Below are 26,679 nucleotides of genomic sequence, written 5' to 3'. Positions count from 1 at the left end.
TTGTTAGTCTGCCTGTCTCTCTCTCCCTCTCTCTATCTCCATCACCATCTCATTCTCTATCTTCCATACTTTTTTCACTGGCCATCCCGCATTCCAATAATGCACTTCTTCCTTGACTTCCCCACTTCACACACACACACACACACGCACACACACGCACACACACACTCCACTTCTCATAGGGTCCCTCTCTTTAAGATACAACACAGAAACCATATTCTTCATGAGGTCTTTCCTGACCCTCCCACCCCTAACTGCCAGTGACCTTCATTTCAAACTACTATATTTGTATTTATTCACTTTTATATTTATACTGTATATATTTATATACATACTTGTCTTCTCCACTAGAATAGAAACTCCTTGCTGAAAAGGATTGTTTTGTTCTTTGTACTTATTTCTTCAGCACATAACGCAGTGCCTGGCATAGCATTTACTAAATACTTTTTGATTGATTAGACTATAGCGGACTCATTTGGTTATGTGACTTATTCCGCTCTGCTCAATAATTCTTGAATAAGCTGTGTCTGTTCATCCTTCACTGCCAAAGAAGACCATGCCATCAGAGAAATGATGACATGACTTGCACTTGGCTTTGTTTTGAGTGAGGGAGGGCTGTGCAGGTCACCAGCCTCACTTCTCCAGAGCCATCTGAATCCAGTGACCAGATATTCATGAGGATGACTGGAGATGACCCAGGATGAAGCAACTGGGGTTATTTGTCCAAAGTCACACAGCTGGTGAGTGTCAAGTGTTTGAGGTGAGATTTGAACTCAGGTCCTCCTGACTCCTGCACTGGTGCTGTATCCACTGTACCACCTAACTGCCCCAATTTTTGAATAAGAGCATAAGTAGAGGGTGGGAGTAGTCCAGAGTTGAACTTTGGCTATGCTTGAGCAAAAATAAGATAAGAATATAAAGGGTTCTCGAGTACAGGATAACGTAGAGTTGACTTGGTTAACTACAGAACTGAAATGGGGAAGTAAGGAAAATGAAGTGAGAGTAGGAGCCGTAGCCTGAGAAATACTGTGGTGTGCAAGAATGAGTGTAGCAGGGGAAGGCATAGGAAGGGATTGGATGCTCTTTAGTACAACCAAGTAAGAATATTTAAGAGATTTTGAACATGCAAGTAGGATATTTAGGGATGATGGTATGATTATGGGTGTTGTTTGTGGGTGAAGTAGAATGGAGAGTGTAGGTTATGAGAGTTGAGGATACTGAGTAACCAAGTTAGGGTGTTTGAATCCTCCATGATCTTAGTTGCTTTCCTATGAGATTATTTCTAGTTTACCCTGTAGCTATGGATCCTATTTTCACAGTTGTTTACATGTTGTCTCCCCCATAAGACTATGAGCTCCTTGAGAGCAGGGAGTGTTTTTTGTCTTTGGTATCACCAGTCTCACAGCTTCTTAGCACAGTGCCGGGCATTGAATAAACGCATGTTAACCTGTGTGTTTCTGATTTGAGGCTTGTAGACTTATTGTGATGTAAGTTCAAGAGTTGTAGTCATAGAGGAAGACCGTAGGGGCAAGAACTGGAGGAAGATGATTTAAGGTCCATTTTGGTAGAATAAATCTCAGACAGATGGGCTGCTGAGAAAAGGCAGCAAAGAGTCTCAAAGTGGTACTGAGAAAAGATATAAAGATTTCCACTGTCTGCCTGGACCAGTTTGTTGGCAGCGCTAGAGAAGAGTATCTTTGAGGATCCAAGCAGCACAGAATGGAGAGGTCCTAAATGAAGGGAGGAGTTAGCTAATTACAAAATGGGAATTACAGAGGGTAAAGTGGAACTTTAAGTGAAGATGTAGAATGAGATATGAGAATAGTCTGATTGCTTAGAATGAGATTTAGGAGTTAAGGGGTTTCTTTTCAGCTAGTTGGTAATTCAGTATCACAGGGATTGGGAGTGTAATGAACAGGTGGACTGCAAAATCAAGGTGAAACTGCACAGAGTAGTAATTGTTTATATTGGTATGTTTTATTCTGTGAGTTTCTGAATGAGGTAGCTTTTCATAATATCAAAGGCTACCACAAAAAAATACTTAAAAGTATTTAATAAATTTTTTTGAGTTAGAGGAGATTTTAAGTTTCCATTTCATTAAAATTCTTGCCTATTCATGATGATATATTAGAAGAAATATTGAAGCCTAAGGATTTTCAATAAAATTATAAATAAGTTTCCAGCCATATCATGCTAAATGAACCACAAAAATCATGAGGCAAAAAAATCAATATTTGGTGGCCCAGTTTTGTTTAATGCAGCAAATTATTTTAGATTGAATTTACAGCTCTCTCAGTTTTCCTGGAAATAGGCCATCACATGCTGAGATGAAGTACCAGGCTTTTTAAATTAGATACTGAGCATGCTCATATCAAGCATTCTGTGTCCTCTTAGTATAACTGAGCAGGAAGAGATCATAACACTCTCCTTTGCCATCGTTGTACCACAGTTTGCAATTTGTCTGGCCAACTACAGGATTAAGATAAAGAGTATTTTGACTTTGAACACTGGATTTTAGTAGAAGACTATATTTGGTAAGTTAATGAATTCCTCTCCACCCCCATTGTTATGTTTTAGGGACGATTATCAGATATTTATAGGAAGGCTGTGCTTTTACTTTTTCCCCCACTTTTTATTTTGTATCAAGCTGAAAGTTTATATTGTCTCCAACTGCAGGAAGCAGGCAGAAGGGGAGAGTATTTTAGCCATAGAAAATTCCCTCTTCTAACAAGTATTTCAGCACATTTGTAATGCAGTGAGCACAGAAATGTTAAAATGCTCCTTAGTTTGCTATAGAAATTTTATTTTCTTACCTTAAGCGCTGTTAGGATTGTTTGCTGGTTAAATTGATGATTAATCAAAATATGCAACTCTTTTTCTTCTTTTCTTGTATTTTCTTTTAAAGAAAGCACCATTTTAAGATAATTTTTTTGTTTGGTATTATGCCACATTACCTTTTCTTAACATGACTATTCAGTTGGTTAATAGTAGTAATATTTGAAAGATAAATTTTGTGTTCATTTGCATTAAAATACAGTTTTACATAGTGCTACTTTAAAGTGTAGATTGTAGATCTTTAAATCCTCATTTGTAGATATGATATCAAACTACATGATATGAATGTGCTTTACAAATTATAAAGTGCTTCATAAATGTGAGGCATGGTTCTGATTTATGTAAATTTTATTTTCTTTAGTACTAAGTACAATACAAACTTGAAACACAAAAATTTCAGGTTCTTTTTTTCCCATTTTCAGTGAAGTCGAATGCTATCAGTTATTTCCGATAAGAAAATCTGTTTCTTTAATATTCCTTTCCAAAATGTTTTTATTATAACAGCTACAAGTACCCTCAGTTTTCTCAGTTTTCTTAAAAGTATGTGCTTATGGGGTAGGGTTCCTGTAATAAATTTTAAAAAGTAATTTTAAGTGGACAAATGATTTTATGTTGAACATTGATTGAAATACATTTTTATTGTAAATAGATTTAATATCTTAAACCCTCGTCATTTTGCTTAAGTGAATTTTTCAGTCTAATTTAAACCTATTTTTAATAATTTCAGAGTTCTAAGGGAAAGCATTAAATCATTTACTTACTTGAAAAAAGTACATTTATTAATATATGTAAAGTCAGGTTTGCAGTACATGTAAGCAGTTTGAAACATAAATGGTATTTTGTAAGAGAGAGATTCCACAGATACTGAGGTGGTAAGATATGCTAAATATTCGTTGTCTTCAAATACTATACTTACAAAGACTTCCTAAAATAACCTACAAAGAAAAACTGTTTCTACTTTTGCATGCCCAAGATTGGTATATATATATAAATAAAGTGAGTGTACATATGTAAGTATGTAATTATGAAAGGGGGAGGTATTAGCTGATGGGGGCCAGGTAACTAGATTCATGTAATCTGTTCACATCTCTTTACATTGAATATGAGAAATGATCTGCCAGCATTTTAGAGTAATACATTAATATGGTATTATGAAGTTGATTTAAGGTTTAAGTCATTAGATTATTTCATTTTATTCAGTGAAGAATTATAAAGACTAAGGCACAAAAGACTGTCTCTCTAGCTATCTGGACTATCTATATGTGGGTTCCAGTAGTTTAATCAATCCACTGCTGTATTTCAGGTACATATATCTCGTCTGAGGGACAGCAAGTAGACCAGTTTGGCTAGGGTATGTAAAGGCGATTCGTGTATAATAAATATGGAAGTTAGGCTAGAGCTAAATTGTGAAGACACTCACATCAACGTTGCAATCCATCCTCTTCCCTTAGTTTACAAACAGTGTGCTAGATGCTGAGGATACAAAGGACTAGAGTCTCTGCGCTCGCAGAACTTGCATTCTTCTGGGAGGGGATAGCATGTACTTATTTGTACAAAATTTATACAAAAATAAAATGGTTTAGAAAAGGTGGTGGCAGTAACATCTGGCAGTCAGAAAAGCCTTCACGTAGAAGTTGAGTCTTGAAGGGGTCCTTCATTGTGGAGGAAAAGAGGATATGGATTCCAGGCTTGGTAGATGACCAGAGTTGGAGTGTAGTACATGAAAAACAGTGCAAAAGCCAGTTTGGATAGACTGTAGTTCGGGGCCAACCTGATTCACTTTTTTACTCTGGCCTCTGATAAGTCTTCCTCAGGAGTGCTGGAGGCCTTCTGGATTTCCTGGATTTGAATCAATATCAGTGGAGCATGCAGGTGATCTTTCATTATTAAGACTCAGCACATTAATGGCCCATTTTCTTCATACAGTGCCCTTTATACCACTTAAGTTGGTTGATAGCTCACCATGCATTTCTTCATTGCCCTTTGGGTGACTTAATTTTTTAAAAAATGTTGCTTATTCCTCTTTCTTTTTTGTCATTTGTCCCTATGATTAGTTTTGCTTAAGCTACTTTAACGCAACCCTCTTCTCACTAGTTCTTTACTCCTTTACTCCTCTCCTCCCTCCCCAAAATAGCCTTTTCCCTATTTTAGGTATTTTCTTTAAATTGTTCATTTCTTTTGCTTGTATGTATGTAGTTATTGGATTTTTTCCTTTCAATTAAGTCAAACCTTTCTCTCCTACTGTCTAACTGCTTTTGTTAATTTAGGGTTGGTTTGGTTTTTTTTCTGAACCTCTTTCTAAGAAGAATTTCTTTATTAATTTTCTTTCTTGCTATCCTGAAGTTTTATTCTCTGATTCATGATCTGTTTTCTTCTTCTCTTCCTCATAGAATTAAAACTTTTGAAGTAACTAATTTTGGCCCCTTCTAACCAACATCTGTTATCACCTTTATAAATTTGGCCCTATTGTGCTTTGTTTTTTTTCCTGTTGTGCCTCACTAAGAGTTATCAATTCATGAGGAAGGTAAGGCAGATAGAAGCAGTACCCCCGTAGTAGAAATTATCCTTTGTCCCAAGTTATGCAGTCCATTTCTGTTTCATGCCCTTCCCATGATCATTCTCTGTCCCACTGGCCATGTTACCCTATATCCGTGCAAGCTGCCCCTAAGAGCTTTCATTTCCCTTTTCCTAGGGGGAATCCATTGGAGACCCAATACTCAGAGAAGGGGGTCCTCTGATGAGCCAATATACTGAACTGATAAAATGGAAGACAGTTGCAGATGTTTGGTAATTTTTCCTCATTTTTTATTAAACCTAAATGACTTTGCCATATATAATTTATATTTATAATATTATTATATAATTATTATTCAGGACCTGATTATTCAAAACCAAAGCTGTCTGTTTACCTTTTATTTTTAGGTGCAGGGGGAGGGGGGGAGAAGAGGAAATTATAACATGGTTAAGGTGAGGATTTGCTGTAAATTTAAATTGATTGTATCTGTTTTCTTACATCAAGGTTTTGTGACATGGCAACACCTCTTTAAATGATTTGGTTTTCAATTTGAAGTGATTATAGATAGTGTTTAATAGATTAACCTGTACTTCATTATCTGTTCTAGAGATTAACAGTAGGAGCATTCATAGTTTCAGTACGTCTGCTAATAAATTCTGGATTTCATTTGATTTCAGGCACACTCTTTTCGTTTCTTTTTTTTTTTTTCTTGGTTTTTGATTGTAGGGTGGTGGTATGTGGGGGAAGTTAATGTTTCTTTTTAATTTTTGCTTACTAGGGAAAGTCCTTTTAGGGATACTTAAAAATTCCACATCAGCTAAAACTTGTTTGTTAGTCTGATTTTTTTTTTTTAGGGCATAAAAGTTTACTTGGAGTTATAATAAATGAAGATAGTGGAGTCCAAGCTTATGGTGGAAAATAACAAGTTTCATTTTCTTCTCTATCCCACTCCTGCATCATTTTGATTTATAGCAGGACAGACTTCTGGTCTTGGGGATACTATTTTGAATCTAAGACAGTTCACTTCTCATATTTAATTCTTGCATCTTTTACAAGCCCTAATAAATGTGAATTAGTACAATTTTTATCTTTTCCAAAGATAGTAGGCTTTTCAGAACAAAATAGACTGCATCTTGGAACAATTTCGAATACTCTTTCTTGATCTGCTTTTTTGACCACACATTTTCTTGATGATATTTCTGTGTCTGTCTTTGACTGTATACACCTGCGCGCACACACACACACACACACATCTGGGCAATAGAACACTATTAGACTTTTTTTTTAAAGATTTTATTGTTCACCTTTTTAATATTAGTTATTTCCTAATTTGCCTCTCCTGAAGACAACCAGAGTAAGGCTTTCCTTGTAACAAAAGGGAAAAGGAGTTAAAATCAACTTACAATACCAACTATATATGACATCTGCAAAATTTCACCCTCACATTCATTCACTTCTAATGATAGGAGGGAAGTAAATTTTCCTCTCCCTTTTATTGAGAATTGTTGGGTCATTATAATCAGTTTTATTTTATTATTATTTTTTCTTATCATAATTTTTGCATATGTTGTTTTCATTCCACTTAATTCTGCCTTGATAATATTCCTTAGGCTACTTTATTGTTGGAAATACACAGGAGCCAACTTAAACCAGTGTTGTCCTTTGGTTCACCTGTAATTTTGATTCTCTGCGAGATCATAGTATTTTATAACTCATAGTCATGGAGAACCACCCAGAGAATATTAATAATAAAGAGGTGGAAATTTTCTGAAGTACTGTGAAATTTCATAAGTGTAGCCTAGTCTGGATGACAATGACTTCTGCCACCACTCTTCAGTTCTGTTCCTATTTCATTGTTGATCCTTAGGGTCTGTCTTGGATATATGGAAAGTTGGACTAATCAAGTACAGTCACATTCTGGCTAATGGTCATTCTTTATCTCTGAGGTTTTTCCTCTCCGTGATGCTAGGCTAATCTCATCCAAATGTTCATGGATCTCATTGAAGGAAATGATTCAGAAGCTTGATGCAGTCAGTTCAGTATTATTCCAAAGAAGAGAATCTGGGTAATCTCACTACCTAAAGAAAATCCTTCCTTTTGGAATGTATGCAGAACAAGGATATATCCCCATGTTTTTTGCGTTCCTTGGTATTGATTATACAGGGATTGAACAGAATTATCTCATTTGTGATGGAATTTTTCTTCATCTTAATGTGTACATGAATGCTCTTGTTATTGTTTGGCCTTCATTCACAAAGAGGATCATGACATGGGGAAGGTGATGTCATGACTTGTAATTGAATTGGATTTGAGTGAGGCAGGGCTGTGCAGTCACCAGCCTCACTCACTCATCTGGAGCCAGCTGGGTCCAGCTGCAAGATTGTAGATCAGGATGACTAGCTGTAGTAGCAAGCACCGTGATACATTCAGGATGGCCTGCTAGCACAGGTTCTTAGAAATAAAGACCAGCAGACAGGGCTTCTAACGTCTGACCATAAGCAATATATACATCACAGATCAACAGACAAATCCAACTGTCTGACCATTACATACATACATAGTTATGAGAGAAAGAAGCACCAACACCTGGGTTTTCGGGGCGGGGGGGGGGGGGGGGGGGGGGGGGGGTGTCCTTAATGGCTACCTAGAGTATCATCTGGCACATAAACCTTCTTCGAAAGAGTAAGGCCCAAAGCAAAACATTGCCTCGTTAGAAATTAACCAGAGGTCTGGGCCTTCCTACAAAACAGGCCTCCCCTAATAGGTGAGGTCTATTAATGGGTGGGAAAGACCTTTAACTCTAATTACACTGACATATCCCAGGATATAGTGGGAGACCTTGGCCTTTTTAAGCTAAGGTCTTTCCCAGGGCTCAGTTTTACTTGGAAGCTCCCCTTTTGAAGATGATGACCCTTTAAGGCTATGTTATGTTCTACTGAGTCACATTTTTTTGTAACAGAAAACAAAGGAGTTTATTATAATCTCTGCATTTTCCAGTCAATTATGTGATTTACTATAGAAAATAAGTATGTAAAAACCTGCCTATTTTCTCTTCTTTTCTGCAAGTGTTCTCTTTTTCTTTCTCTTTCCCCTTCTTTCCCTTCCTCTCTCACTCCCTTCTTTCCTTCTATCCTTCCTTCCTCTTGATTTTATCTTAAGTTTTATTCTATTTGCACAATTTATTTTTTAGCAATCAGATGCCTAAATGTTAGTACTCAGCAGCATAAATTATGAGAATAGCTATAGCTGTAGGAAATCTGGATGATCTATTGCATTTTGCTTCTAGTTGTGGTTCTTAGTTGAGTCTCAGATCAAACTTTCTACAACCTAATTTTCTCGTCATTTTTTAATATAATGCTGCTTATTAAATGCAGCTATCTTGCACCATAATATTTTGCACCTGTGCTTATACTCTAAACTGTTATTGGTTTTTGACTGTCCTTTCTACTTGACCAGGAAATCAGCTGTTTGCTTGCTAAAGTGGTTTCTTGGTTTTTTGTAGTGATGTTCTATCAGCCAAATTTCTCTAAGCAATAATTATAATCAGAGTTTGTGTCATTACTTTTATCCATTTCTTAATTTTGGATGATTTTGATTGCACATAATGTTAGATTTTCATTTTTGTCCTAATTTGGCATTGATTTTGACATTCGTTCTCTGACCACTCAGTGATCAGACTATATACAAACAATAGTCATGATCCAACAATTCTTGATAGGAAAAAGCATTGGGTTGAATCCAGTAAGATGAAATTCAATATTGATGAATGTGAACTCTTACCCTTAGATATAAAAAAATCATCTTTACAAATTTAAGGTGGAGAGGCACAGTTAGGATGAAAAATAAAAAAAGAATCATTGGATTTGGCAATTAGGAGATCACTGGATAAGAGTAATTTCATTTAGTGATGAAAATAAGATTACAAGGACTTTGAGAAGTGAGAGGGTGGAAAATAGAGGCAACAAGTACACGTCTTTTTAATTATTATTATTTGTTTTTCGTTTTCAGCATTTACTTCCATAAGATTTTGAGTTCCATATTTTCTCCCCATGTCTTACTCCCCCCAAGACAGCATGTAATTTGATATAGGCTCTACATATACATTCATATTGAACCTATTTTCACATTAGTCATGTTGTAAAGAAGAATTAGAAGCAGTGGGAGGAACCATGAGAAAGAAGAAACAAAGTAAAAAGAGAAAGCGAGCAAAAAATATACTTTAATCTGCATTCAGACTCCATGGGTTTTTTTCTGCATATAGACAGCATTTTCTGTCATGATTCCTTTGGAATTTTGGATCCTTGCATTGCTGAGAAGAGATAAATCTATCAAAGTCATCGCACAACGTGGCTGTTACTGCGTACAATGTTCTCCTGGTTCTGCTCACTTCTCTCAGCATCAGTTCGTTCAAGTCTTTCCAGGTTTTTCTGAAGTCTGCCTACTCACCATTTCTTAAAGCACAAGTGCAGACATCTTAAACAGAATCACAAATATGAGAGTTGGAAAGGAAGCTGAAGCCATCTAGTTACATACACTAAAAATAGAGAGCTTTATCTCAATTTAATCAGTTTGAAATACTTGAAATATGTTGGTTAAAATGAGAATGTCCACCCTCACCTCATGCCTCTGAGGAAAACTTTTTCAGAGTTCAGTTTAATTCTGAGGAAAAGTCAGAAATTTATTACTTATAAATGTACATTTTTTCAAGACTTTTCATAGCCAGGCCTGTGGTCTAAATGGTGAGAAGCTTTCTTTTCAAAAGGGAAAAGCAGAATAGTGGGGATGGCTTTGTGGCATTTTGCCAATTACCTTTACAGGACCAGATTCCCCACCTTTCTTGGCAATTACCATTCCCCTGGAATTGGTTTCAACATTCTTATATTGGTGGAGTTGGGTAGGGGGTGGAGGAGAGCACTCCACCAAGTTGCTTGTTAACATGCTTTCCCCTTACGTAATGGGTTGCTGATTCATCAACATAAACACCTTAATCAGGATCAAAATGAAATTATAGGCAGTGAGTATTTGTGGTATCAATATACAGAAGCCAAAGAGTCTTTAGTTTCAACCAATCTGAAACTCAGAATATTTTCAACCACATCTAATTAACATGTCTACAAGACCACCGAATTGCCATTAAATTCAGATCATATTTATTTTCTGTTGCTTTTGGCATGAAAATTCATGGAGACCTCCTTGTTCTCAAAAGAAATTGCTGACAGGTACTCTTTCAGATAGAGCATGAAATCAATAGGAATCCTGACTTCCCAAGATCTCTCATATTTCTTTACCTGAACCAAATTAACTCTTAATACTCCAGTGTACACTCATTTAAATATTAGATGATGATTTGCCAGAGGCTGGAGAGTTCCACATGTCCCAAATTAATGTTTCTCTCAAGGATTATAGCATGTGATATTAAGAGAAGAAATCATTAACTACTTCCCTAATTATTTGGCAGTAATCCCTGGTTGGGCAGTAGAGGAAGATGCAGAGAGGAGTATTGTAGTGGAAGGTGCCTGGCCCTAAAGCTGTAGTTCCTAATACAGTGGCAGTTGAAGATAGTTGAATTAAAAAAGAAAGAAAGAAAAAATCTCTCTCTCTCTCTCTCTCTCTCTCTCACACACACACACACACACACTCACACTCACACTGCTTTTGTAGCAGGAATATAAAGGTCATGAGCAAAAAGAAAATTAGCTTATTCAGAGAGCTACTAGCATGAAGGAGCTAAATAACATCACTAATAACTAAATAACATACACTAATATACTATCAGTTCTCCAGTATGACAAAATACTATAATGCCACCCTACTACTATTACTACTACTTCTACTACTGTAGGTCCACTGTAGTGACCTCAGTTCTAGAGTGTGTATGTATAATTATTCTGATAAAATTCTGTATTTAAGAACCCTTGATACCTCTATTGAGAGAATTTCTTTTGTGGCATCCAATTTAAAAGCAGCAAATTGTTATTTAGCTCCAGCTGCTGTGATGGTAACCAAGGTATCTGATTGAATGTTGAAGGAAATCAGGGATTCCAAGAGGTCAAGGTGAAGAAGGAATATAATCTAGGCTATACAAAGGCATGGATAGTAGAGATGGAGCATTGTATGTACCTAATTGGAAGCAAGGAGGCCCATATATCTGGATCACAGGATTGTAGATGGAAATAACATATACTGAAACTGAAGTGTCAAATATAAGAGTTTATATTTTGTTTTAGAAGTGATAGAGAAACTGTAGTTTGAGTGGTATGGTTAGACCTGTCCTTTACAAAAACCACTTTGGCAGCTGTATGGGTTGGAGTAAGGAGAGATTTGAAAGAGGGAGATCAAATAGGAAGGTATTACCGTAGTTGAGGCAAGAGATGATCAGGGCCTAAACTGAAAGGATGGCTGTTTGTTCAAAGAGGAAAGGATGGGTGCAGCTGATGTTATGGAGAAAGAAATCACAAGATTTACCAACTGATTAGATATGTAGGGATGAGTAAGAGTGAGGGGTTGAGGGTGACATTGACATAGAGATTGGGAAACTTGATGATTAGAAGAAATATTGGCCCAGCTACTCCCTTCAAAGAGATAGACTAGCAGTAAGGGTGGTGATGGTGAGCCCTTTGCTGCCTAGGAACCATTTTGGGGAAACGTAATTATTCACTTAAAAATTCAGGTATTGAGTTTTTCTTTTAGAGTAACAAATGCCCTTGTCTTGGTACAATGGTGGTGTAAGGTATCTTTACTTTTCCCCAACATGTAAATTTAACCTTCTGTTTGAAATATACTCTGTGTTCAGTTACCTATTCAGCATCACTAAATTTGACAAAATAACTTTAAATTTTTGGCTATAACTATTATTTTTTAGCTTTTGTTACAATTCACAAAATTAGTTAACATCAGTAATATACAGGTACCAATTATATTTCAACAGATATCTAAACTTTTGTAAGCATCCTTTACAAATATAGCTAAGATATTCACGTGGGCTCATTTCTGTTAGATTTTAATTTGTGTCTATGTTAAGTTTCTTTAAAAATTTGTAAATTGTCTGAAGGATTTTGTAGTATATTAAATGAATTTCTTACCTTGAAATGATGAATGTCAGATTCATGGTGCTAAATGACATTCATATGTATAATTAAATATTTGCTCAATTTTTTCCTGGAAATTATCTGCTTAACTTGAAGACATAATAAAATGTTAATATGTGACATCATTCTGGTATTAGATTCCCGGATGGGAAACAGCCCCATCAGCAAGGACCCATTTTCTAGGTCTTTAGGCACTACTCAGGGAGTATCAGCTTCCACAACAAAGCAGTTGTCTTGTGTCATTTATTTATTGATTGTACTTACTACTTAGGCATGTGATTTCAAGTGATTATTATGCCTATCGTGCTTATTTTAATGTAACAGCTAATAGCTAAAGAGACAGTAGTGGGTTTTTTCCCCCTCTAGCTTGGAATTCTTGTTAATTGTATTGCAGTATTGCAATTATTATGTTGCACTGACTTATTCATTGTGCTGTAATGACATTTTATTATTAAAAAATAAAGGCCTAAAGCCTTGCCTCATCTTTAAATATTGATATAAATTGTTGTTCATCCTTCGTTTTCAAGAGAACCAGTGACATCTCAATGTTGGGGCAGAATGATGCTGGATGGTGGGTGATGGCGAGATTTGTTGATGAATTGGATTTAAGTGAGGACGCGTTGTGCAGTCTCCCTCTCTCTTCCAGGGTCCTCAGCCTAGTATAATGTCTCTCATTTTCTGTTCAAAAGCAGCTCCTGGGCAGTGCAGGTATGTTCGTTCTTAGAGTAGCAGTTTTTCATCTTTTTTCCTTTCAAACTACAACTTCTAGCCCAGCGAACAAAGACATTGTAGGTGCCTAATACGTGTTTGTTGTTGATTAATTTTCAGGGTTTATCGTTATATCTTAATAGCCTAAGTATTTATAGCTTCTTCAGTATTGTAGGGTACTTACATGATGTTTGGAGTATTGAGTTGAAATTTTCTGTAAAGATTAAAGTTAAATATCTAACTCAATTCAGCAAGCAGTTAACTGTCTATTGTATATCAAGCACTGTGCTGAGTATTGATACAAAGATAAGAATGAAGCAGTTCATTGCCCTCAAGGAGCCTACATTTTACTAGCTTGGAGCCAATTTTATAAATAAATTGTTCACATAGTTGCATGAGTATTCAGTATCATACCTGAGAAATAGACATTGAGCCATGTTCCTATGTATGTCATTGCTTGTGGCATAGCAACTTTTCTTTTGCTTTGTTATAAATATAGAACTAGGATTTCAAATTCAATTTATTTGACTTGGTTACTGTAGCTACAGATTCACATATTTTGCTCCAGTTGCAGATTTTCTTCTGTACTCTAAAATTCTACCCATAACTAGAAATTTAAATAAATGAAGGATTTATTAATGATTATATTTCCTTTCAAATTGAAGTCCAAATTAGAAAGTATTCCAGCAGTTTTAAAACTAGATTTTAAAGTTGCTTGTTAAATGTTTTAATGGATAATAAATTGATGAATTGGCATATTTATGTGTGTACACACATATGTACATACATACATGCATTTATATAGTTTGCATATGATTCCACTAAAATGTTTTTTTGAGGCAGTATAACATTAAATGTAATTGGGTTTTGAAATTCAAGTGAGAACAAAGATGCCTTAGCTTTCGTTAACAAAATAATGTCCTAAAATTGGCAGATAAAGAATGGGAAATAGGTTACATATTACATTACATAAAGATGTTCTCACTCTTGAAGCAGTGTATCAGATTTGAAAATATAACTATGAATTTTAATGAAGATCTATGCTTTGAATAGGCTTTTTCCCTGGCCTGTATTGGGTTGGAAAGGACATTGTGCTACTTTTCTTGATCAGAAGAAGGATATTCATTCTCTTAAATTACTGAATTTTAAAATCAGCATCCTTTACAATGATTGTACTTGCCCTTTGGAATATTCATAATTTCCATTAAAACTCTGTTCAAGAAATTCATTCTATGATTCACATTTGCTAGCTTTTGGGTTTAATTTTCTAAGTAAATGGTTTTGTCCCACTCAAATGTAAGCCCCTTGAGGGTAGGAACTGTTTAGTTTCTGCCTTTGCATCCCCAGCTCCTTGCATAGTGCCTGGCTCCTACGCGACAATAAATGCTTTTTGAATGAATTGGCAGATACTGGTATGTCTTCTGTAGTAAAGCACTGTATTGTCACTTTGGAAATTAGCAAAATAAATGAGTATTAGAATTATAGGAGAACTGAGTTTGTATAGGCCATCTCTTATTTACTTAGCTGTGAACAGTGTTCCATTTTTAGTACTAGACATAATATTCTAGATGTGGAACATATCCCAGTGTGTTCTACTCTAGCAAGTGGAAGGGGGCCTTTGCTTCTGGTTTTCTGGACACTGTCTCCCAATGGGGGAACTAGGTGGTGCAGTGAACAGAGAATTGATCCTAGAGTCAGGAAGACTTAGCTGTCTTAGTTCAAACCTGGCATCAAACATTTACTAGCAGCATGACCCTGTTTGCTGCATTCTGCTCATCTGTAAAATGAACTGAAGAAGGAAATGGCAAACCACTCCAGTATTTCTGCCAAGAAAACTCCAAATGAGGGTCATGAAGAGTCAGACACGACTAAAAAAAAAAACTGATCATCGCATCCTGAAGGAAGGAAAAGTTGAGTTTGAATTGCTGTGTGACCCTGAACAAGGCACACGTTTGTTTGCTTCAGTTTCCCCTACTGTAAAGTGGACATAATAATAGCACACACTTCCAGGGTTGTTAAGAAGATCTAATGAGATAATGTTTGTAAAGTGCTTACACCCCTGTTACATGCCCATTCTTCTTCCTTTCTGCAATGCAGACTAGCTTCATATTTGTATGGGGGGATGCCACATTGCACTGTTGAATCATTTGTACCAGTCTGCTACCAAACCACTCCTGCCTGTTCTTATGCTTAGCAAGTTGTGCTTTTTTTTTTTTTTTTAACATCACCTTATTAAGCTTGACCCAGTGTTATAAGTTATTATGACCTTTCTGGATGCTGACTTTGTCATCTTGTATGCTGACTTTTCCTCTTAGCTTCACATCCTCTATGCCTTTGATAAAATTATTAAAAATGTCAGGACTACCAAAGATCCCTTTGATACTACACCAAAGGCCTCATTCCAGGGAGATATTTCGAAGAAATTATCTCAAAGGTACCTTTCAGTTGCAAATATGTTATTAATCTGATAGAAGTAGTTTCATTCATAGTTTGAAAATTACATAGTGTTCAGCATAATCAGGAAAAAGGACACTGAATTTATCCCTTCTTCATGTTATCAGCAGTGGGGATTATTCATCTCAGCACATTGCCTTCTGGAAAAATAGTTACAGATATCAGGCTTTTGACTGAGACATGGAGGAAAGCTTCTTAGTAATTCTGTCATGATCCAAAAATATTGTTCTTCTAAATCTTGAAATTTGTGCCAGAAGTCTTTTCAGGTACACATTTAATCCTTCATTATACAAGTTGTGATCTTAAATGTAATTTTTTATTTCTGCTATTTTTACATTTTTAAGCCAATGAAAGCATGTGTATGGGGGCACGTTTGTAGTAATGTCATAATGTATTTGGTTATTTGGTGTGGTTAGTTCAATGAAAATTAATAATATAATTGTTTTTGATAGCTCATATTTCATTGTTACTTACAAATCAAGTTAAATATTAGTATAAGCAGACACTCAAAATATTTTATATTAAATCCTATACTGTTCTTGTTAATGTGGGAGGGGAGAAAGGTCTGAAGCCTAAAAATCAGTATTAGAAGCCTTTTCCTATTATTTTATTTAAATCTGCTGCCTGAAAATTTGAATAAAACTTGAGCATGGAGTTTTTGCTAATAATAACGAAAATGATAAAACCATGAATTTGGAATAGAAGAACTTAAGTGAATAAATATAGTCTTTATGAATTTAGTGGCTAACAAAGAATGTGGTTTGTAGTTATGGATATTTCATAATAAATAGTATACATAAGAATCTTTTTATTTTCATAACCATGTATTATCTGACATTCCAAATAAAGTCAGTAGTCAGTACCACATTTTCAAAAATACTTTCCAAGAAAGATAATAATGTATCCCTACCAAAACAGCCTCCATGAAAACTGAGTCACTGGAGAAGAATGAGACTATTTCTCTATAGCTACTATTAGAAATTTGTTGTTGTTGTTGAGAAACTTAATTGAAGAATTTATTCCAGGCCATTTTTTTCTTACCATTCAGTCACATATTTTCAGGCAGTGCTTCATATTTTTTGTAACATTGTGAAAAGATTCTTTCTTGTATAATTTACTCCCAACTTTTTTTTAAATGATATCTTCATAACAAAGAATAAAAAATAGATGGAGGAAAATGGTGTTAGCTAATCAGCTCATCACTCATGACTACCTGTCACCTCTAGGATCAAATATAAAATCCTCTTTTTGTCTTTAATTACCTGACCTCTTACTGTCTTTCCAGTTTTCTTATACCTTACTTTCCACACATACTCTGTGATCCAGTGATACTGGTCCTCCCGACTCTTCCTTATTCTATACTTTCACTGGCTGTCCCCATTCCTGGAACTCTTTCCCTCATCTCTGCCTCTTTGCTTCCCTCGCTTCCTTTAATTCCCAGCTACAGTGCCATTCTGCAAGCCTTTTCCAATTCTTCTTAATCATAGTGTCTTCCCTCTGTTGATTATTTCTGGCTTACGCTGTATATATTTTATTGTACATAGTTGTTTCCATCCTCTTTCCCCCATTAATACTGATCTCCTAGAGAGTAGGAACTATCTGCCTGTATTTGTATCCTCCGTGCTTAGGGCAGCATCTACCACATAATAAACGCTTCTGCATTTACAGCAGTTTATCCCTTCCCAGTTTTGTTATTCATTTATGTCTAGCTCTTCATGGCAACATTTGGGTTTTCTTGGCAGAGATAATGGAGTAGTTTGCCATTTCTTTCTCCAGCTCATTTGACAGATGAGGAGCTGAGACAAACAGGGTTAAGTGACTTGGCCAGGGTCACACAGCTAGTACTACGTGTCTGAGGCCAGAATTGAACTCTGGCAGAGGAATCTTCCTGAGTCCAGACCCAATGCACTATCCAATGCACCAACTAGCTGCTTTATATTATTAATGGCATCTTTTTTTTTTATTTTATTTTTTGGAAGACTCTCCAAATTTAATTTATGGAGTCTTTATTTTTTTTCTTGCTCATGAAATTAATCACTTATGATTGCTGTCAAAGAGATTCTTTTTCTTTGGAATAGACAGCCTCTGATGTCCTTTGCAACTCTCTTATTTTGTAATTCTGATTCTTACTGATCCTATATCCATACTTTTGCTTCCTTCTGAATACATAATCATCACTAGATTAGGCCCTCATTTCCCTTTACTAGGGCTACTGCAGTTTCTTCCTAATTGTTTTACTTACTTCAGGTCTCTCTCCCTCTCTAGTTCTTCTTCCACACAGTTGCTAGAGTAGTTTTCTTGCATGATGGGGCTTGACTCTCTCATTCCCCTACTTAATTAATAAATTACTGTGGCTCTCTATTTTAGAATCAAATATTATTTCATGCTTTTTAATGTCTTATTGTGCCTAAGTTTATTATTTTGCTTAATTATTGAGTGGAGCAAATGTGTATAATTTATATAAATAGGTAAATATACACATTGGAGGTATATGCTCTAAAATATTTTACTGATAGGTATGTACAGCCAAAAGTTTGGATATTGCTGGAATGTAGGACAAAATACAGTCTAATTTTTCATTTTTGCTGGAATGTAGGACAAAATACAGTCTAATTTTTCATTTAACACTTTCTAAAATCTGATTCCCATCCATCTTTCTAGACAACTAGGTTGTAACTACTTCTCTTCATGAACTCTACATTCTAACTCCATTGAATTATTAACCAAAATCTGTACTTATTATATTTAAGTGACCTTCACAATTTCCCTTTCTCAGAACTCTTATCCTCTTTTCAGACTAAAATACCGTGTTATCTCTTTGAAACCTTACCTGATCTTTCCAGTTGTTGATGTTTACTTCCTAATCAATTTTATTTAAATAATTATTTTATAAATTATTAAAAACAAACATCATATCCAGTATTCTACATCCTATTGTAGCATCCTTTTTAGTAAAGAATTTTCATGCAGCAAAGCAAACTAAGAAAATGGTAATGTCTAAAGGTGTTTACCTAATCCCTCATCTATCAAAATCATCCTAAACCTTTAATTGTGTTTACTGTCTGCCAGGCACTATGTTAAGTTCTGGGGATATAAAGAAAGGCCCAAAAACTTGTCCCTGCCCTCAAGAAACTCATGTTTTAATGGGGGAAATCAACATGCACACGACTACATATACACAAGATGTACAGGCACCTCTATATCTGCCAAAAGGAATCATGTCTCACCAACCAGTCTCTGAAATCTTAGTTATGCACCGCATCAGTCAGAATTGTCTTTTAGTGCTTCCATTTTCATTATTGTAATCATATAAATTGTTCTCTTAGTTCATTCAAACTTTTTTATCAGCTCATTCAAATGTTCCCAAGTTGTTTAGCATGTTGTAAAAAAAGTTTCATTTGTCAAATTTTCCACAATCCACCTGCTTTGTACCAATGATTGTACCAAACCACAATTCCACAATAATCTGGTAGTCTTACCTGTCTCTTTTTCTTTTTTTTATTGTGAACTTAACAATTGTTAAAAACATGCTTGACACTGGAAAGTATCAAGGAAAATGTATTTAGAGTTCAGAGGAATTGAGTGCCTTGACCAAGGTCAACTCTGCCCTTTTTCAAAAAAGGAGGGAGGGAGGAGGGGGGGGAGAGATGGATGGATGGATGGATGGATGAATGTGAGGGCATTTTTATAAAGTTAGTACAGGACAGATCTTTTGACACGCCTACTTAACAAGCACAGTTGAATTTTTAGGTAGCCCTTTTCTGATAGGCTCTCCCTCCAATAGCTCATCCAGCCTTCTCACAAGTTTCTGACCTTTAGCTGACAGTGCTAGGTTACACCTGATCACTCAAAGCTGGAAGTTTTAACCTGTGGAAACAGAGCTTCTTCCTTGTTTCCCACATAGTCATCAGCAAATCTTATGTAAAAATTACAAAAAGATGATTATATATGAAAATGTGATCTGTTACATATAGTTTGTTTTTAAGAAGTCTATTAAAGTTACAAAATTAATGCTCCCTTCTAAATTTAATTTTTTTCCTGTGTATTTTTAAATGTTTTATTGGTGGTCTTTAAAGCTCAACCCTACCTCCTGGTGATAACCCTGTTAAGGTTTAGGGGTGCTGAAACCCCAGAATAGCAACATGCAGGTCCTGTCCAAATGAATTCCACGCAAGCCCTCTTTCTACCAAAGAAAAAACAAAGTTTATCAAAAAATCTGCCATATTGCCCAGACTCCTAAGGAATCTCAGCATTGGCTAGATTCTTAAGGAGTATCGCTAATGCAGGGGGGCCAAATTGAATCTGAGCACCTTCATGGAGGCCAAGTGTGAATCTTATATACAGAAAGACTGTGGCAGGGATGTAGGGTTGGCGGAGTAGTCTGCTGTGACTAGAGGTCAGAGGGGTCTAAGGAGGATCCTGATGGTTGTGGATTTGGAGTGACTAGAGACCAAGATAGGATTAAAGGTGGGAAGTAGCCAAAGATGGTCTGGAGATTACAGACAATGGAGGGCTAGTCTAAATTAAGGGTAACAGAGAATTGGGCATAGAGATAATGACAGGCTGTAGCCTCGGGCAAACGCCAGATCTAGTGAGGAAATTCAAGGAGAATTCAAGGTGGGGTTTTCCTGGGAGGGTAAACAGATGGGACCCACATTTTTTTGGAGATAAGGGGCAAAGTTCTCGACTTGGGCCCGTACCTCAGTCAGGTCTATCTTGTAATAAATATAAACAAACAAAGCTGATCAAAATATTGCCCATATCCAAAAATGTCTCCTTTTACCCCTCTAGTCCATTACTCCTCTCTCAAGAGGTAGAAACATGATTCATTATTAGTCTTTTAACACTTCTTTAATTGATGTTGTCAACCTGAAATAAAGACAACTGCTAAAATAGCAATAACTTGGGCCTTTTAACCTTTGTGATCTGGGGCCACCATGCAGCCCAAAAGTACTTGTAGTGTCCCAAAGGGGCAGGGTTAAATACGTTTCAGCACGGATTGAGTCTCACAGCCAGGAGAAGCTTTTACTCAGAGTTGTTTCAGGTAACAAGTGAAAGTGGGGTGACATCTGGTCAGAACAGTAGGTTTGGGCTCCAGGAGCAACTATGTGAAGATGATTTGAACCTGCTCCAATCTTGGGATCAGTTGGGATCAAAGCCAGGTATAGCCCTTCTGATGTCTGCATTTGACATTTTTTTAACTGGTTTCCATAGCCCTCAGGCAATTCATAGCTCTAGGATCAAAGTCCCCAGCTGCATTCAACAATATCTTTCAAAATTATATGTTATAGTATTGTGGTATTCATATAATTTGTTCTCCTGCTTCTGCTTATTTCATTCTACATAAGTTTTTAGAAATTTACCTGAATTTATCACCTTTGTATTTTCTTACAACACAATAACATTCCATTATATTTTTACAGCACAATTTGTTCAACAGTTCTCCACATTTTGAGATCCCCACTAATTCTAGTTTTTTGTTCCAGCAAAAGTGCTGCTATAAGTGTGATGTACCAGTGTCCTTTCCTTCTGTCTTTGTTCTACTTTGGAGTATAGACTATTTAGTGGTTTGTTGGATCAGACGGTATTCAGTTTCTCTTATTAAGTGATTCTGAGCCTTTTAAAAGTGGGATCGTTGATAGCTGCGTATTTGTGGCTTACTGATCTTGCTACATTCCCTCTAATGTTGACTACTTTCATCTTTTATAACCTTTGTTCATTTTGCTGGCTAAGAGTTGACACCTCAGAGCTATTTTAATTTTCGTTTTTTAAAAGTGATTTGGGACAATTTTTCATGTAAAATAAAAGCTTGTAAACAGTTCATATCTTTTGATAATTACCATTGACCCTAACTTAACATGTATAAAACTGCATACATGCTCAGGTTTTTCAAACTACCCCTTCTCAATGTTAAATTGCCTTTTTTGAAATTACAAAAATTCTGTTTAGTTGATTTGCATAATTTTATAAACTAAAGTATAAATACTTTGGTGAAAAGAAAGGTAGAGCAGGTGCCAATTTTGGACAGAATTCAAAAGATATTCAAATTCAAAGAATATTCAAAGGATAAAATTCTCTTTTTCTCATGTGCTTCTTCTAGTCATAATGAACGGAAGGTGACCTGCAAGCATCCAGTTACAGGACAGCCATCACAGGACAACTGTATTTTTGTCGTAAATGAACAGTAAGTACAAGAATTTATTATGAAATGAATATTTTCATAATTCATCACTTCCTTTAAGATTATAATTGCTAACTTAGAGAATGAAGCTTTTATTTACATTCAAAACAAGATTCTATTAGTAAATTTTATCATCCTGAATATTTGTACTCAGGTGAGACTGCTAAACACTAATGACTTTGTTTGATTTCTTTGGAATAGCACAAGGACCTTCAAAGATTTTATCATGAAGGCTGAAATTTTATAAATTGTTTTAACTAATAAAAGGGGTAAGTCCTTGGTTTGTTGTTCTAACATTTAACTGATAACCTTCAGTTCAACAAACATTTATTAATAGCTAACTATGCTAACACTGTGGTACATGAAGGATCTAAAAAGATTAATTGAGTCACAATCTTTTAGATAAGGAAGGAAGGGATTGGGTCTAGACAGTCATCTAGACTAAGGTGGTAGCAGTGGGATTGGAAAGACTTTAAGAGATTTTTTTAATCTCAAAATCTATAGAATTTTCTTTATTTTCAAATTGTCTTATTTTTGGAGTTCTTCCTAGGTAGGTTTAGACATCTCTCGCATGGCAGTTGGCTTATTTGTAATGAAGATACTTGACCTAAAATGGCTAATATGTCTAAGTGTTGTTGTTTTTTTTTACATGCAAACCATTTTCTTGAAAGGATAGTTGATTTCCCCATGTTCTACTGCAGAAGTTCATTTTAGCCTAAATGAAGGTTATCATTTGCTGTAATTAATTCAGCAGGGTATTTAGATTTTACAGAAACATTTGGTAGAGTTTCTTTAGACATTACTGTGGACAAGATAAATGTTATGTTTGAAGAGCTGGACCCAAACAATAGTTGTTAATGATTTGAGGACAACTTTCAAGTTCTTTGGTGACATGCCCATGAAGATGTGTGCCTGACTCTTTGTAATTTAACAATTTAAAAAGAAATATTTGAGTTGAAGAATTGATAGGCATTTGCAAGTGCCTCACATCATTGATGTCAAACTTACATAGAAACAGGGACCATCAATTCATGCATGAGGATCCCTGGGGAGCCTTAATTAATTGACCTAGTTTTCATATATAATATTATCAATGTTATTTTTTATTTGTTAAATATATTCCAGTTGCATTTTAATCAGGTTTGGGTAGCACTCAGGAATGTTGCTGGCCACTATGTGTTGGATGCCTCTGCCCCAGAGTACTTTGGAATAGTAAAGAAGACTAGAGTTTGATTTTCAGGAGAATAAATTGGAGACATCTTTAGGATAAAGAACTCTAGCCAAAGGAGGAGAGAGGAATCCAGCTAAAAGACCCTAGTTAAAAGCATAAAAGGGAAAGGACTGAAGAGTGAATAAAGAGAAAAGAGGACCAAAGGAGAATAAGAAGGTAGTTGGTAAGACAGATTAGAAAAACAGGGTAAGAGATTAGTAAAAGGAAAGGAAAGGAAATTTGGGATGTTTTTCAAGGTGTTGAGATGCTAAATACGTTCCAAAGTAGGGAGTCTTAACTTGGGAACCACCGATCTCCATGGAGTTTGTGAATAGATTTCAAGGGGTACATAAATTTGAGGCTTTTAATATTTTAATGGTAATGTTTCAATATGATAGATTTCCTTCATAATCCTATGTGTTTTATGCATTTTAAAAAAAACCCTGAGAATGGAGCTGTAGGCTTCCCTCGGCTACCAAAAAGGTCCATGACACAAAAAAGGTAAAAGAATCCCTATCTAAAGGCCATCAACGTTAACTGATTAATGAACAAACATTTATATGCTAGACGCCACATGAAACAGTCCCTGCTTACAAGGAGCTTGTATACCATCAGGGTGAATAACACATATTCACCCAAATACGTACAAATAAATACAAGATAATGTATGCAAGGCAACACTAACAGCTCGGGATCTGGAAAGACCTCATGTGGGAATGCTGTTTATTATATCACTAAAGATATTCTCAGGAACCATATTAATCATATTTAGTAACTTTGAAGGAAACTAGGGATTGTAAGAGGTAGAGATGAGGAAGGATCACATTCCATGCATGCATGCAAGAGAACCAGTGTGATGGTATGGAGATGAGAAGCGAAATGTGTGAAGAGCAGTGGCAGTACCAGTTTGTCTCGGCTATATGAGTATAGGAAGAATGCAATGAACAAACCTGCCTAAAAAGATAGGTTGGAGCCAGGTGGTGGAAGGTTTTTAATGCTAAATAGAAAAATTTGTATTTTATCCTGGAAGTAATAGGAAGTCACTGGAGTTGATTGAGTAGAGAGTGATATAGTCAAACCTGTTCTTTAAGAGTATCACTTTGTCATATGTATGTCAAATAGATTGTAGCGATAAGGCAGGGCAACTGATTAGGAGATTATTAAGGTAGTCCATACAAGATAATGAGAGCCTGAACTAGGATAGTGGCTGCGTGAGAGGAGAGAATGGGATGAAATAGAGAGTTGTGTAAGTAGACTTAACAAGATTTAGCAACTAATTAGATATGTAGGATCAGAGAGAGTAAAAGATAACTGGATTGCCAACTTGTGTGACCGGAAGGCTGTTGACCCTTTTGAAAGAAATAGGGAAATTTGAGAAAGGGATGGGTTTTGGGAAAAAGGGACAGAGTTCTGTATTAGTCATTTTGAGTTTGAAATGGAAAGAAGAGGGAAAAGCATTTTTTTAAACACCTACTGTATCTCTGGCACCATGCTAATCACTTGACAAATAATATCTTATGTGATCCTCATGACAACTCTGAAAGAGGTGGGTCTATTATCCCCATTTTGCAGTTGAGAAAACTGAGGTACAGTGATTAGATGACTTGCCAGGATCACATAACTAGTGTCCAAAACCAGATGTGAACTCAGGTCTCCCTATTTGTGGTCCACTGTGCTCTATGGACTTTGCCACCTAATCTGCCTCTAAAATTTTGTAATGGATAACTGTTAATGAAGGATTGAAGCTCAGAGGAGACACAAGAGCTGGACAGTTCTGGGAATCATCTGCCTATCAATGATAATTTAACCCATGTAATATCACCAGTCAGTCAATAAGCACTTATCAAATGCCTACTCTGTGTGCCAGGTACTTTTCTAATTGCTAGAGATACAAAAACAAAAATGAAAAGTCCTCGCCTTGGATGAACTTTACATAATTTTTCTTTTGCTAAGAGATAGGACCTAGAACAAAACCTAAGGATACTTAGGGGGCAGAATATAGATGGTAATCCAGCAAGAGACTGAGAAGTGATCAGAGGACAGAGGGAAATGAAAGAATCATGTTTGGAAAATCTTACAGAGAGATAAAGGAGGCTGAGGAGTGGGAAAAGAGCTGTCAGATTTGGCAATTAAGAGATCTTTGCTAACTTTGGAAAAAGCAGTTTCAGTTCAGCAGCAATGCAGGAAGCCATACTGTAGGAGGTTACGATGCAAGCAAGAAGAAAGCAAGTGGAGACAAGTACAAAAAGCATTTTTCTTGGTTTTTGGATAATAGATTGACCAGATAATAGGACAAGAATACCATATAGAGAAGAAAGGGAAGGACTGTTAAACAAGTGGGAACAACTAGGACAAAGAATAAAAATTGAGCCTTTCCTTAAGTGGAAGAAATTTACTGTTCTGAGAAGGAAGCAGCTATTTGTTCTTCCAGGAATGATAATGTAGAACCATAGGTGTTGTCATATGAGAAATCATCTAGGAAGGTTAAGAAAATGGATATTAAGGTAACTATTGCTAATATACTGATAGAATACTGATACTAATAGAGAGGTATGCTATTTCCCTGGGATATTTATCCAAGACATTATCAAATCTTGTCAAGACAGACAACTGCAACCAAATCTGATGATTCATGTGGGCACGAATTCTACTTTTAGAAGAATCAAACAGGAAATTGAAGATCTTAGGCACATTTGTGGTCTTTTCATCACTTATAACAATAAGAGATTCTGGAAAGAAAACCAAATTTTGGAAATGACCACTTGGTTAAGAAGATATTTAAGAAGATTTCTGTATAGTCTTTGGCTTAAAATACAGACATGACAAGTGCCTGGTCTGGGATAGAATGCACCTAACAAAGAAATAGTCAAAATGTATTTGCCTGGAGTTGTACAAACCTAATCAAAAAAAGTTAACAGGTACAAAATTCAAGAAAGGAATCAATAATAAATTCCAGGACTTTGTGTTTTGGTATACAAATTCACGAAGTATGACTAACAGACACAACAAAGGTCATAATGCTAGAAGGCACATTTGAGTTAACCTAATAACACTTGTTGACATCATTGAGACTTGGTTGGGATAGTACCATTGCCTGAAATAAGGCTCTGGAATGGTATAGCTTATTCCCAAAAAAAGGATAGGTTAATATTTGCATATTTAAAAGATATGCTAATGGAAACATTCCCAAAAGCCAAGGTGGGTTGGGACATGATGAAATCAGTGGACATCATTTGGATTAAGAGACAGAAAGAGAAGCAATATTGACCTCAGACAGAAAAAGAAAATTGGCATAGAAGCATGATATAGTTGGAGGTTTTTCTTTGCCAAAAGCAAAACACCTAATAATTTTTAAATTTACCTTAATGATATTTCTTCCTCTTAAAAAAGTGGAGGAAACAACAAGCAGAAGTTTTGTTCTGTATGTGATTCTCACCAACAGGTTGCTTGGTGAAAATGATGGGAATCTTCAAGGGAAGTGAGTGCTCCCTCTTAAAAATTGTCGCAGAAGAGTATTAAATAAGTAATTAAACAAGACTTATGATACCTTTGATTTAGGAAGAGCACGTTTCCAAAACTTAGGAATGAATAGGTACATTTCCATAAAACTAAACTTCTTCAGGGGAAGTTGGCCTTGGAGGGATGGGATAAAAAACACACATTTCTGAAGAACAGTATGAATGCACAG

General features: G+C 35.9%; 1 protein-coding gene across 22 annotated transcripts in view; it reads left to right on the top strand.

Moving 5' to 3' along the window:
* Window positions 1-26,679, top strand: part of PLEKHA5 (pleckstrin homology domain containing A5) — a 195,659-nt gene that overhangs the window by 64,901 nt on the left and 104,079 nt on the right. For 15 of the 22 annotated variants that reach the window (XM_072653588.1, XM_072653598.1, XM_072653583.1 and 12 more), the window contains exon 4: window positions 21,701-21,784. In XM_072653588.1, coding sequence (XP_072509689.1) covers window positions 21,701-21,784 — 84 coding nt within the window. Of the gene's footprint in view, window positions 1-2,373; window positions 2,535-5,527; window positions 5,623-21,700; window positions 21,785-21,982; window positions 22,051-26,679 lie in introns of those variants that run through there. The other 7 variants (XM_072653585.1, XM_072653581.1, XR_011977011.1 and 4 more) reach the window with 6 other exon arrangements.

Source organism: Notamacropus eugenii, chromosome 3, assembly GCF_028372415.1.
Source record: "Notamacropus eugenii isolate mMacEug1 chromosome 3, mMacEug1.pri_v2, whole genome shotgun sequence".
Taxonomy (NCBI): Eukaryota; Metazoa; Chordata; class Mammalia; order Diprotodontia; family Macropodidae; genus Notamacropus; species Notamacropus eugenii.
Note: the sequence above shows the minus strand (reverse complement) of the source record. Positions and strands in the feature narration are given on the sequence as shown.